General features: G+C 43.2%; 1 protein-coding gene across 9 annotated transcripts in view; it reads left to right on the forward strand.

Moving 5' to 3' along the window:
* The window catches only part of SRGAP2 (SLIT-ROBO Rho GTPase activating protein 2), a 238,432-nt gene that overhangs the window by 149,421 nt on the left and 74,122 nt on the right, over positions 1–14,889 (forward strand). For all 9 annotated transcript variants that reach the window (XM_033410544.2, XM_033410545.2, XM_033410546.2 and 6 more), the window contains one exon: positions 11,061–11,123. In XM_033410544.2, the coding sequence (XP_033266435.2) occupies positions 11,061–11,123 (63 nt within the window). The remainder of the gene's footprint in view (positions 1–11,060; positions 11,124–14,889) is intronic.

Raw genomic sequence — 14,889 nt, forward strand, 5'->3', positions numbered from 1 at the left:
AAGAATTAATGAATTGGAAGATAGGTCAGAAAAAAATGCATACGGAAGCTTAGAAAGAGAAAAAGGATGGAAAATACCAAAATCAAAACAAAACAAAAAAAGAGCATAGGAGACTTGTGGGATATGGTAAATAGGCCTAATATGCATACATTTGAAGTTCCAGAAGAAGAGAACAGAGGGAATGGGGTAGAAGCAATATTTGAAGAGATAAAAGCTATGAGTTGTCCCAACCTAAGAAGGGACATCAAGTCACAGATTGAAGAAGGATTATGAACCCCAAGCAGGATAAATACAAAGAAAATTACATGTAGGCACATTAGAGTAAAGTTGCTGAAAACTATGACAGAGAGAAATCTTAAAAACAGCCAAAGGGGGGAAAAAAGGCCTATTACCTTCAAAGGAGAGAGAGCAAAGCTGACAGCTGACTTCACAACGGAAACAATAAAAGAAAAGAGACAGCAGAGTGATGCTGAAAGAAATAACCTTCAAAAATGAAGGTGAACTAGACAGTTTCAGACAAGAAAACTCGAATATAACTTATCGTCAGCAGAACTTGCACTAAAAGAAATACTGAATGGTATTCTTTAGGCAGAAATAAAATGAATCCCAGATAGAAGCTTGGAGATGCAGGAAAAAAAAAGTGAAGAGAAACAAAAAGTATACATCTAAATGAATATTGACTTTAAAAAAATAATTTATTGCAGGGTTTTAAACATACATAAAATTAATGTAAATGGCAACAATAGAATCTGTGCCCAGGCAGAGATGGGGAAATAGGTTTAAAGGTATTGTCCTGGAAGTGGTAAAAGTATTAATTTATATTAGACTTTGGCAAGTCAAGGATGTATGTTATAATTTAGGGTTATCACTAAAGAAATAGTATCTCAACCAATCTAAGAGAGGGGGAAACTTGATAAATAAAAACTAGCCAAAAGATGGTAAGAAAGATTCTGGTAAAGAGAAAACTATAGGAATATAGAACACAGCAGTGGCTTCCAGGGATTAAGGGTAGAGGAGAGTTTGACAATAAAGGGGCAGCATGAGTGAATTTTTTGGTGGGTGATGGAACTGTTCTATGTCTTAACTGTGGTGGTGGTTACCCACTTTGTACATTTGTGTACAAACGTACACAAATGTGTCAAAGCACAGAGAATAAACCAAGAGTGACTTTTACTGAATTTTTTCAATTAGAAGGAAAAAAGAAGGTAAAAAATGAGAGAAAATAGAACAAATAGCATACAGCTGGTTGGTGGATTTAAACCTAAATGTATCAGTAATTACAATGACTGTAAATAGACTCATGCAGAATTAAAAAACAGATTTTAAACAAACAAAACTGAAACATGAAAAGCCGCACCTTAAATATAAGGATATAGACAGAGTTAAATATAAGGATATAGAAAGAGTTAAAGCAAAATGATAGGAAAAGATAGTTCTGATAAAATCAGACAAGATAGATTTTAATGCAAAAAGTATTATTAGAGATAAAGAAGGATATTTCATAATAATTAAAGATTCAAGTTACTGGGAAGAATTAATAATGTGAACTTAAAACATATAAATCAAAAATGGATGGAATTAAAAGGAGAAATAGACAAATCATCAACCCCAGTGGGAGGTTTAATACACCTGACTTAGTGAATAATCAAATAGACAAAACACACACACACACAAAAAAAATCTGTAAAGATAAAGAAGATTTGAAAAACAATGAACAAACCTGGCCTAAATGACATATATGGGCCCTATGCCTGGCAACTGCAGTCAGATACACGTTCTATTGGTGGACCTGGAAAATTTATAAAGCCTGAAGTGAAGAGGAAAAATTGAAGCACTTAGAGCTGGGGAATGGAAATTGTCAGTTCCAAACTCTGGACATCCTCCTTCTCACAATTCACTGATTTTTCACTGGGGATGAGGGAAGGTGCCCTTCTCCAAGGACGTAGATTTTTTTAACTGTCCGTAGACTGATGGGAGTGGCTGCGCATGTGGACACAGTGTGGACAAAGACGAAAGGGTACAGACCACCACTGTCACTGAAGAAAGCTGTCCAGACTCAGAACTCCACCCCAGCCCCAAGGAAATGCATTCTAATCTTCTGCCAGTGAAGAACTCTATTTATCTCCCAGAGTTGGCTTTTTTGCTCCTCTCCGGTCCAACTCTGGCACCTGAAGTATCAAGATGCTCTTTCCATAATTAAACCCTCTGCTCCTCCTTTTCTCTGGAAGGTGGGATTCTAAGACAACTCCAAAAGTAGAACTACACAGATCCCTCAATGAACTGACTTTGCTGCCAGGTTCCTCTTTAAAGTATCTAATCAGCGATTTTCCCAGCACCCCAGGCATTTCCTGTATGGGTGCTGCTGACTATTTTACTTCCTACCAGGCCGCCTCCCATGCCGTGTTCATGCTGCCAGCTTTCAGATGAGCTCTATTAACTCCTATGCTTCCAGCCTCCTCGCAGTCAACTGGGAGCCACAGGGGTATTCTTCCCATCACCTAGCTCCTGGAATTCCTTACTGTAGACGGGCATATGCTTACATCCACCATATCATTCTGGCTTTTTGGTTTTTTTTTTCTTTCTTGCCCAGTTCCAACCCATTGATTATTTTTCCTCTAGAGTCCATTTTACAGCTGCCGAGAGATTTGTGCTCTCATGTTGCCTGTTTGTCTTTGTGTCTTTTGTCCCCTGTGTCCCAGTCTACCCAAGGATGCCATGGTCATCAAGACACCATTTCTATGCCTTTAGTGTCCTGACTGGGAGATGGGGTGATCACTCATCTTCAATACGACCTCAAGAAATCCTTTGGCACTGGAGATCAGGGCCTAAAGACATTATTACACTCCCACTGAAATCATTATCCAGAAGAGTTAAAGATGGAAATTTGCCAAGAGAAGCATCATAGTGGTGGTTTAAGAAATGAAGCCTCAGACTTGATTGTCTCCTTTTAAGGGATGTTGCTTTCAGCTTATTTTTTAGTATTAGAATAGGCCATTCCAAGAGATTGAAACAACTATGGGGGGACATTCAGATTCTTATAGGTCTTTGTTTTAGACTCTGCCATCTGAGGTCTTGGGAGAGCAGAGGACCTTCAGCCTCTTCCTGTCCCCCTACCCCCACCCCACCCCTGCCCTAGTCCAGTGGGACTCAGCCTTGTTCGAATCATATGTTTCCCTGACAAGAGGCTCTGGTCAGTTGTAACAGAGCATAGTAAGCGTCCACAGGAGGTAGAAATTGAATCCATAGCGTTCACTGTCATGGCAAAGAATGGATTTTCTCCCAGGGCCCACTAGCATTACTGTGGGTTATTAAGTCTGACTACTCACACATTCCAGAACTTCTGGGAAAGCCTTAAGGAAATCGCTTTCAGAAACAAGTGCCCTAGAGGAGAAAGCTCTTGGATTTCATTAAACGAGAACTTAGTAATGGGCATTCTTTGTCTTCTCTGACCTAGACAGTAGGGAGATCCTACCTTTGGACATTTAATTTATGACCCCAATTGAACCAAGTCCCAGTTGTGCATCTGAGAAGGATCTTTCCTGTTTAATCTACCTAGAGAGATAGAAAGTAAATCTATTCTTTTATTTTGCCTCTACAGCCACTGCCCCACACCCCCCGCCAATTTCTTCCTTTTTGCTAAACACCTACCCTTCCCTCTTAGGAAAACTTCATATTTCTTACAGAGTTATTCTTACTTTGGTTCTTACTGAAACTGGGGAGGGGAATAGATTGTGCATCAGCAGCATGAGGAAAACCAAAGATTCTTCTTCCCTGTGGTTGATAGAGCCCCTCCACTGGAGGGATTTAGCTGCAGTTCTGCCTGGGGATTAGCTTCTGGGAGCCTTCCCAATTCCACATACCATGATCATTATATGTTTTGGGGGTACATCAGGAGGCAGCACATTGGTGGAAAAGAGCTTTCAAGTGGGTGTTAAGAGGGCTGGATTCTAATATTAATAATAGCTAACAGGGGCTTCCCTGGTGGCACAGTGGTTGAGAGTCCGCCTGCTGATGCAGGGGACACGGGTTCGTGCCCCGGTCCAGGAAGATCCCACATGCCGCGGAGCGGCTGGGCCTGTGAGCCATGGCTGCTCAGCCTGTGTGCGTCCAGAGCCTGTGCTCCGCAACAGGAGAGGCCACAACAGTGAGAGGCCCGCGTACCGCAAAAAATAAATAAATAAATTTAAAAAATGGTTAACATTTATTGAGCATACTAAGTGCTAGATTCTACCTTAATCACTTTACATGGATTATCTCATTATTATCCTATTTTACAGATGCAGAAGCTGAGGCATAGAGTGGTTAAACAATTTACCCAAGGTGATACAAATGGGAAGTAGAAGCAGGAGTCAAACCCTGCTCTAGTGCCTGCATGTTTCACCCTCTTTGAATACTGCATGTGGTCCCAGACAGGATACTGGATAGCTGTGCGACCCCAGAAAAGTCATTTCAACTTTTTGGGCTCATCTGTGAACTGTAACCTGAGGGAGTTCACGTGGATAACTTCTGATGGAGTTTCCACTTTCAGTAATCTACGTGAAGTAAACGCAGCTATATTGTTTTATTCTTGTGATTATGTGAAAGCATAATGTTTAAGTCTAAAAGTTTACCTAATTGATTCAATAACTGGTTACCTTACTGGCTGCTGTGTACAAAGCAGTGGGCTGGGCACTTAAGAAATATGGTTTTAAAAGTTATAATCTGTCGCTTTCATTAGTTTTAGATGGTTTCATATTTTAGTAGCTTTGGGATTTTTTTAGATTAAGTTTTTTAGATAATTAAACAGGAATCTAATTGAGAAACCAGTTGTGTTTCAAAAGACAAATTCCGAGACGGGTATTGGGTCTCAGACTGTGTCAGGTTTCTGACATTTTCTTTTATTCTCTTAAAATATGACTCTTGTTACTGAGAGAATTTAACTACACCCATTCACTTCTGAGTGAAGGAGCACCTGGTGAGTTTTTTAGTTTGTATGGTTCTGAGAAGCTCAAGAGACTCTTTAAAAATGAAATGTGACTGCTTTGGGAGTCACTTATACTGAAGCAGTATCTTTACAACCTGAAATATCTGTTAGAAACTTAGAAAGGCAAATTCAAAGAAGGGATTTGCTATGTAATAGCAAGATTTTTTTGAAATCATGTTTCTGGCAAGCTAGATTCAATATCTAGCTTGCTCTGGAGTTAAGTGTGGAAACCTCTTGGCTGAGATAGAAACAAATTCATCTTGAACTAGAAAACTAACTTAAGAAATTCCATTTCTAGTAATGCTTTTGAGACTGGAATAGTTGCATTCTGATAGGCTCAGATATCAGCTTAATGTCCATCTTTCTCAGTAGACTGTAAACTTTTAAACTGTTTTGTATACTACTATATTTCCAGTTAAACCACAAGTACTTGACACATAATAGGTGTTCTATAAATATTTGCCAATGGACTCTTTATTGATCACTCCTTAAAAATACAGCATTTCCGCCTTTGCCAGGATCTAGTAATTGAACCTGCTTCAAAACATGCAGTTAGCCACCTTGAGAGCCAAGTTACTTAGCACTTGTCTTGGTTGGTGGGCTTCAGTCCTCAATCCACTATTTTCTTTATCAATGCCCCAAGTAGCGTGTCCAGTATTTTTAAACCTGTGTATAATGACTCATTGATTAGTTGTAAAATGAATTTAGTGAATTATGACTAACATTAAAAAAATTGAAGAGGAGAAAAGAATAGGAAAAATCAGAATGCACTGCACATAAAAAGGACCTTTACTGTAGACACACACATGTTATACTGGATTACAATTTTTAAAATGTATTTTTTGAAATCCTGTTCTACCCTATCTTCAGAAGGTAAAAGCACTTCAGGTGTCTATTTCGTGGCAGCTCCCAGCCTACCTCTCTATAAGTGTCTTGCAATTCAGTATATTTCTATTTTATGCTACCATGGGCTCCCCAGAGCATAACCGGAGCACAGTCTTGCTAGAGCCACCATGTGCTAGCTTAATCAGTGAGTGAAAGCTGAATAGAAAGAGTCCCCCCGCATAGATACAAGTATTGTGGCCATAGGGAAATCTAGAAATCACTCCTGAGCTCTGACCCGCAGGATCACCACACCCTGCACCCTCACGGCTGCATCCTGGACCACCTATTTTGATGGGCTGAGGAGGGGCCAGACACAGTGCCCACCATCACCTAGCACTAGCTCTGCTGCCACACAGCCACTCCTTTTAGCCCTGTCCTCCCCACCAAAAGTATTTCAGGCAAAGCTCCAGCTCTTGAAACTTGGCCACTTTGAAGTGGTGAGCCAGCGCCCCTGAAACTGACCCTACATCTGGTGGCACTTCTCCGGCTGTCAGAGCTTCGTATAGGGTTCATGTCTCTTTCCTCTGAAACCTGTAAATGTAAATTCAATTTTACATTTTTTTAGGTCTTTTTAACAGTTGGTCTCAGAAGTATCTTTGGGGTAGGGAAGGGGGTGTAGCACTGGTGGAGGGAGATATATGCCCTTGAAAATTGGATTCCTTTTTGGAAATCTGCTGACACCGGCTAATCGGCAGAGAACTAAATGATCCTACTGTTTCTACCTGCTGACGGGCTCAGCCTTGGGACAGGGCTGAAATTAGCTCTCACCACATGGCAGAGACATGACTTCCTCTTTTTTTTTTTTTCGTACAAATAAGGGGTAATTTTGTCCCCTTCAGATAATAGAGCTTTGTAGTATAGATGGCCAGTAAACAACAGCCCCTCCTCCCCAACTTGGAAAGCATACTAGTGCTGAGCTAAGTACCTAGAGAATCAGGTAGTAGGTAATCTCCCTGATGAGCACTGGTTTGAAAACCCTTTCATAATCAGTGTTCTTTGGGAAATGCTCATAGACAAACCCATCCAAGCTCAGGAAATGTATTGCTCCAAAGTTGAGTGACCAGTGTCCCGGCAGCCCAGACCACAGAACCTCATGTGTCCTTACGTTTCTGCTGCTGCATCCTTTTTGTGAGTGAGGAGGTTTCAGGACTTGATGGTCTTTGGGAAATGAGGCTGTGTGTTTCGGTTCTGTTGGCCAGTGCTGTTATCTGTTGGAAAAGGAGGATTCCCTGCCCATTTTGTAAGCACACAGCTGGCAGGTCTGTTACAATCTCACTGCCTTCCAATCAGCCCCGCCCCGGCAGCAGGCAGAGTGGGGGCCTGTGAAACACACTGGCCAGACAGTTGTGGTGAGTTTCAAAATAAAAGCTCCCTCCTGAGCACACCATGGCACTTCCTATCCCAGAGAACCAGCATTCACTGTGCCACATCTCTGGTCTAAATTTAGGCATCTCTTCTTCTTCTTTTTTTTTTTTTTCCAGGCAAAGATTACTATGCGAACATTTAAGAGAAAAATTTTGCCCAAAGTAATTTTTTCCCTCGACTTCTATTTGGTTTCCTGCAATGTTTAGATGACTCATTCTCTTCCAAGAAATTTTAAAGAAAAGAGATGCAGGCTATATGATAGGGCACAAAGACTGCTCTGTAAATTCTCTTTCTCTTTTCTGCCTAGAAATCCCTTAGCTTTTTTTTTTTTTTTTTTTTTTTTTTTTTTTCCGGTACGCAGGCCTCTCATTGTTGTGGCCTCTCCCGTTGCGGAGCACAGGCTCCGGACGCGCAGGCTCAGCGGCCATGGCTCACGGGCCCAGCCACTCCGCGGCATGTGGGATCATTGCCGGACCGGGGCACAAACCCGTGTCCCCTGCATCGGCAGGCGGACTCTCAACCACTGCGCCACCAGGGAAGCCCCCTTGCTGTTTGTTATAGGAAACGGAAAGGCTCCACAGTCTGCATTGTCATGGACTCGGCCTCATCAGGTCCTGTTGTTCCCAGGAATAAATGTCTTCCTTGTCTTTGGGTGGGTCCCCCTTGTAGCGTCCCAGCTCTGACAACTGCTCCACAGCAGCCGCCAGCACGGAAGCCCTTCTGGGATCGCTGGGGCCACGCTTGCCCCCAGAGGCACACAGTTAAGGTTTCTGAAATAGAGAACGGTGGCGTTTTATCGTCTGCGCAAGGAGAGGTACAGGCTATTTCCTGCCTCTCTCCTCGAGTCAGAATTTCTCCCAATTGCTGGGGACTTTATCATAACTGTAACCTGGCTAACAGCACGTGTGTTCCCAGCCCAGCCCGCAGCCAGAGGGAGAGTAAGTCAGAATCACTTCAGCAGCCTGTTCAAATAAACAGGGATAATAGTTGAGTCGGTCCTTTTCCAACTAATCAGTACACGAAAGGAAACATCTGCCCGGGCTTAATTGCTGTTTGATTGGTTATGCTTTTTCTCCCCCTCTCCTTCCCACCTCTTCTGGGGACTAGGTTATTTAAGTCATGGGTAAGCAGCAGGGTAGAGGAATGGGAGTTTTCTCCTGTAACATCTGCCATCTAAACACCAGGAGGTGTAAGAGAGGCTGGGAGGCTGGCAGGGGGAGTCGGCCTGGAGGCAGGAGCGCAGGGTGTTTGGAAATGATACTCATGGTCACTTCCTGGCCTTGTTGCTGATCTGTGGCTGGTTGGTGAGTCATTTTGCCTCACTTCAACTCCTTGGGCCTCTGCTGCTTCAATGGAGCTCAGCTCTCCTCACAATGGGAGGGAGAGGTTGGTATGTGAGATCCTGGAAAAAGACGTTTCCTCTTACGGCTTCTTCCAGCGGTTGAGGGCATTGAATGAGAGTCATTTGGGAATAGTAAATTTAAGGCTAGCAAGATACTCCTGAAGCCATCCATTTGGTAGAGCATCTTTTTTTTTTTTTTTTTTTAATTTTATTTATTTATTTTTGGCTGTGTTGGGTCTTCATTTCTGTGCGTGGGCTTTCTTCTAGTTGCGGCGAGCAGGGGCCACTCTTCATCGTGATGCACGGGCCTCTCACTGTCGCGGCCTCTCTTGTTGCGGAGCACAAGCTCCAGACGTGCAGTTTCAGTAGTTGTGGCTCATGGGCCTAGTTGCTCCGCGGCATGTGGGATCTTCCCAGACCAGGGCTCAAACGTGTGTCCCCTGCATTGGCAGGCAGACTCTCAACCACTGTGCCACCGGGGAAGCCCTGTAGAGCATCTTGGTCCCTAAGGAGAACGTGCTGATTATCTTGTGCTCTGTTGAGGAAGGCCAACCCCCCGTACACTGAAGTGGGGGTGTTGGAATCTAATGTGGACTCAAGAAGCCAGGCAAAGGATGGCAAAGAATTATAGAATGGCAGAGGTTGGAAAAGACCTTAGGAACGTTTAAGCCAAAGACTTTCATTTTATGGAAAAGAAAACAGAGGTCCAGAGAGATGGACCAGGTTGTCCAAAGCTATTTTCCTGATAGTGGAGGAGCTGGAAATAGAAGAGTCTTGTGATTGCCAATTCAGGGCTCCCTCCATCCCTCTCCACACTACCAGGTGTAAAAATTCATGTCTGCTCACAACAAAGGTCACACATATGTTACATTCCATAATTAATTCCTTAATAGAAAAATGGCAAAGCATAAAGGAAGAGTGAAAATGACTGCTAAACATGTAAAAAAAGGTTTAGGCTCACTAGAATTAAAGGACTGCAAATTAAAAGAGGATACCATATCAAATTTTCAAGACAAAAAAAGTAAAAAACATTCTTATATGCTTCTATTGGTATTTTAAATGGGTACAGTTTTTTCCAAGGGCAATTTAATGGTATAAGTTAGCAGTCTTTGACTCAGCAATGTTACTTCTAGGGGAAAATAATGACAGGTGTGTGCATAGATTATATACAAAGTAATTAAATACAGCATGTTTTAGTACAAAAAATAGTAAGCAAAGTAAATGTCCAAGAATATAGGAACTACATCAATATAATCTATTATAATACTATAGAAGAATAATATGTAAGGAAATATTCACAACATATGTCTAAGTGGATAAGTTACAGTGTGTATAATGCAATCCCAATTCCATAAAAATTGTAGAGGGAAAAATGTATAACAAAGTCTAGAGTGGTGATTTCTTAGCGGTAGGAATTAAGGGTTGCTTTTTCTTTTTTGAGGTTTTCTACAGTTTTCTTATTTATTACAATAAATGTATATTCCTTTTGTAATCAGAAAAAAATATTTTTAAAGTCATATATCTTGAAAAAAAAAAGCAAGATCTTAAATTATTATGTTTCTGACATGCAGGACATCTTCCTTTCTTTGCCTGGGAGCTGAGCTGTACCAGGGGGTAGGTAGTATTATACCTTCTGTTAGAAGGGCATTGTTGGTATCTGATTTTTAGTAGGAAAGAACTAGAAGGAGCTGGCAGAAGATAAAACAAAGGTTTCCCCTCTCAATGACCCAGTGATGCCAATCAGTTTTATGTCCTGCTCTCGTGGGCTTGGCATAGAACACTCAGCATCAAAGGCGTGACTCATTTCCTTCCTGCTTCCTTATTCTTCTCTATTTCTACCCTTTTCCCCATGTAGTTAGATGCCAGCCCTGGGTGGCAGCAGCGAAGAACCTGAGAGCCACCACTCCTTAAGATTAATCTGTTGGAGGCCCCTTAACGTATATCATCAGTATCAACATTAGCAACCAGTCATGTTTGAGGTACCACTGCCCTGGGAGTTTGAGGTAGAAATAAAGCAAGTAAGAGGTATAAATTCTTCTTGCTTGGAGGCTCCTATTTAGTCAGGTACTTGGAAGTCCTTGGATGTTTATATACGCATGCCTATCTCACCCTATTTCACATCTTACTTTCCTCCACAATTCTCAGGAAAGCCTGACTGCAAGGATTCAAGAAAGCTCGTCCCACCTAACAACTGTTGCCAAGTGGGTTGTGGCTTTCAGGCCTGCTCTTCGGGGACCAATTGAAAAATCAAAGGCTACAAGCCATTTTCCCTCCACGCGATTTCCTTTGCTAGGCTCTAGAAGGGGCACGTTTCATTTTATTAAAACTCTTTTAGTAATCTGACCATAATTTGGTCTGATCAGAGTGGTTATCTGATTTGCTGGGTTAAATAATGGGCCTTAATTGAGTCTGTGTTATTTGTAGAGCCCGTGCTGCCCTTGCCTTTGTTGCCCCCTCCTCCCTCCTTCTGTTTCCCAATTAACCTTCATTCCTCTTTCTTTGCAGAGTAAAGAAGTCGGCCAGCAGCTCCAAGATGATTTGATGAAGGTCCTGAATGAGCTCTACTCGGTAAATCAGCTGGGTTGCTTGGCTCTGTCACAAGCAGAGGGAAGCAGCGTTTGGCAGCTTGTGGCCATACTCACGTCAGCAACAGAACTGAGCTGAGGTTGAGGACAGTGCATGGTCCCCGCTAGGGATGACTTCACCCATCTCTTTTTTCACACTCTTATTTTCAAACTGGAATGAGCCCAAAGACACTTTCTCAAAATAAGATCTCTCTTCAGCTGTGCAAGCTAACGCTGGCTTCTTTGGGGGCATCATCACCAGAGACCAGCCAAGGCCTAGGTCACCAGCACAACTGACCCTCATTAACAGCAAACCAGGGACCCCCGAACCTAATGGCAAGGAGCATAGCTTGCATTGCTCCATGAATGATACTCGCCCTATTGGACAGGACCTGTTGTTCAAAGTTTTGCATCAGTTCTTGGATTGATCTCCTGGTTTGAGACTAGAACGAGTGATCTTACAGGGACGCAGAGTCCTAAATGCCCTTAACATAAGGGACCAGTTCAGGCAGAGAGAGCTTTGTATCGACTCCCTGGGGCTTTATAAAGGCCACGCCTCCACTAGTGAAGGGCCAGGCTTTGGGTTTGGAGAAGAAAACACAATTTGTTCTGAAGTGACTGGCACTTCAGGCACATGATGCCTGTGGCTGATGCGCGTTTTTTCATGCACTGGGAGATGGTGGGGGCTGTTTCTCCCCCAGCCGTGTTTCGTTAATTATAATTAAAACAAACACGCACACCTAGGAAATGCCTGCTGCCCTATAGGGAATATTACTATTGTGCAGCTAAAGCCTTTCAGGGCCCCCTTCTCCAGCTGGGCTGTGCCAGGCCTTTGTGTCATTCTCCAGGATTGCCCCATCCTGTTTTGGAGGTGAAATTGATTTCCTGTGTTTACTTGCTTATTCACTGCATTTTTTCTTTTTTTCTTTCTTTCTTTCTTTCTTTCTTCCTTTCTCTCTCTCTCTCTCTCTCTCTCTCTCTCTCTCTCTCTCTCTCTCTCTCTCCCCCTCCCTCCCTCCCTCCCTCCCTTCCTTCCTTTCTTTCTTTCTTTTTTTAAATTTACAAGAAGACAGGCAGTGGCAACATGTATCACAGGCATTTGGGATCAGAGAATTCCGTGTTCTTGATCCAAAAGCCTAGGTGTGGCCACTTTGTCATGGCAACTGTTAAGCAAGTAAATAGGGTAGGGTGGCCATCAGCTTTGTCTCCAGTGATGCTCAGTTTGTTTGCAATTTCTACTCTGTGACTCTTCTGCTCTGAAGCCAAGTAGATAGATGGTTCCCTTTGGTTCAGTTCCCAAGTTTTCATTTCTTTCAAATGAAGTTAAGGCTGTTTAAAAATAGGAGCATGTTGACATGAACCTTTTTCAGACTGGATGAGTTTCCTGAACCCTCTGGTCTTTTAAATGCTTTACTTCTGCTCTTTATTTATTTTTAGAGCATCTTCTAGGCACGAAGAAGAGCTACTACTCCTTTCTCCTGGCAAATAATTCACTAAGATAGAAAATAACGCATGTAGTCATTATATGAATCCTTTTGTTTTCCCATAAGCATCTTGGGCCTCTGCTGCTGCCCTTTCTGGGGACGAGTCGGGTGGGTTATCAGCAAACTGCAAACCAGTATAAATCCAGTGTGCCACGTCTGCAGTGGGATTTGAGGCAGCAGAGGAAGAGCAGCATCTAGGGATCTGTTAACTTTCCTCTGAATTCTAGGTCTCCTAATATGCTGATTTTTTTTAAACAAAAATAAATAAGTGAAAAGGCATAATATGTGTTGGAGTGAGAAAAAACCTTGGAACTCACTACTCTAAGGAGGGCCGAGCTGGCACCTTGGGCTATAGTCTTCAGGCCATCTGAAGTTTCCCAGGACTTCACTGGCCACTGTGAGGCCATAGTCCACGCAGAGCATAAAGTCTTCCCATTAGTGTGCAAACCAAGAATTGGCTGGGCTTGGTGTCCCCTTTCATTAGGTGAATTAGTACACAGTCTTAGAATCTATCCAAGGCCCAAACAAAAATTTGACATTTTCCTCTAGTAGGCAATGGGAAGAGAAAAAAGAGTAGAGAACACTGGAAAGTTCCAGAGAAGGAAGAACAGTCTGGTGCAGTGATTCTCAAGCAGGGGGATTTTTTCATGCAGGGGGACACTTGGAAATGTCTGCAGATGTTTGTAACTGTCACCGCTGGAGCAGAGGGTGCTGGAGGTCAGGGTGCAACTGAAATCTTATCATGCACAGGACAGCCCTCACAACAAAGAACTGTCTGGCTTAAAATGTCAATAGTACTAAGATTGACAAACCCTGGTCTAATGGCTAGAGTCTCCTGAATTAGGCAACCCAGATTCTACCCAGTCTCCACCAGCTATATGATCTTGGGGGATGCTCCCGACCTCTGTTGAGCCCACTCTCCACATACTCCATGTGCTGGTGTCTCCATTTCCTTGGGAGTGGGGAGTTTGGGGGAGTCATGCTTCATGAAATATCAGACTATAGTTAAGGGTCAGATGAGTTTGCAGATTCTATAGGCCATTAGAAAGTTCAGAGAATAGAATGATGAGTTGTTTCTTCTGGAGGGTGAGATAAGTATAGGACTAGTCTGAGAAAGGCACCATGGCATTAGGGTGACTGACTGTCTTGTTTTACCTGGAACTGAAGGCTTTCGTGGGACATGAGACTTTCAGTGCTGAGCCTAGGAAAGTCCTGAGTAAGCCAGGATGATCGGTCACCCTATATAGGACAGTGGTTTCATCAAGTAGGAACTTGGGACTATTGTATGCTAGCTTTGAGGAGATACTTGCTGTATATACTCTCTCTGTGTCTCTGCCTCTCTCAGAGGAGTTAAGAAGGGAACAAGGGAGGACTTCTTTTCTTTCTTTTTTTTTTTAAAATAAATTTATTTTATTTATTTATTTTTGGCTGCGTTGGGTCTTTGTTGCTGCATGTGGGTTTTCTCTAGTTGCGGCGAGCAGGGGCTACTCTTCGTTGCGGTGCGTGGGCTTCTCACTGAGGTGGCTTCTCTTGTTGCAGAGCATGGGCTCTAGGGCACGTGGGCTTCAGTAGTTGTGGCGGACAGACTCAGTAGTTGTGGCTCGTGGGCTCTAGAGTGCACACTCAGTAGTTGTGGCACACGGGCTTAGGTGCTCAGCAGCATGTGGGATCCTCCTGGACCAGGGCTCAAACCCATGTCCCCTGCATTGGCAGGCACATTCTTAACCACTGCGCCACCAAGGAGGCCCGGGAGGACTTCTTATAAGGAACTTTCCCCTTATTTGATCTTCAGTAAGGGCCTCTATAAGCAATAGAAGTTATTCGTGGGCATGGGATAAAGGAAATCAAGGATGTAAAGACCCACCGTATTCAGTGCTCTTCTTACCTTGTATCTGCCCTTAATGCCCACAAATACCTCTTTTTGGGACACTGATCACCTACGGGTTGATAATTTAGGTATTTTTGAACCTTGATGATCCAAGGGGCAGGACCCAGGTGTTCCCAAATAAAGATGCCTTTGGGCGAGAGGCCCAGACTCTCACCATAAGGGGCCAGCTGCCTCTCTGTACCTTCCTTTTATCTGCCTGAAAGGCCTTTGATTTTCCTGACTTGGCACTCTGTGCCAGGGGCCGCTTGCCACAGCTGCTCCTAGAGAGCAATCCCAGTGAGCATTCTCCTCCACGTGCTTTTTACCCCCTAATGGGCTGGCTAGTTTACAGGCCATGGCATAAGTGGTTTTCATTTTCTGACTGATGAATCAGGAATGCCTTTGAAGTCAGAGCACAC

Source organism: Orcinus orca, chromosome 1, assembly GCF_937001465.1.
Source record: "Orcinus orca chromosome 1, mOrcOrc1.1, whole genome shotgun sequence".
In the NCBI taxonomy this organism is placed as follows: Eukaryota; Metazoa; Chordata; class Mammalia; order Artiodactyla; family Delphinidae; genus Orcinus; species Orcinus orca.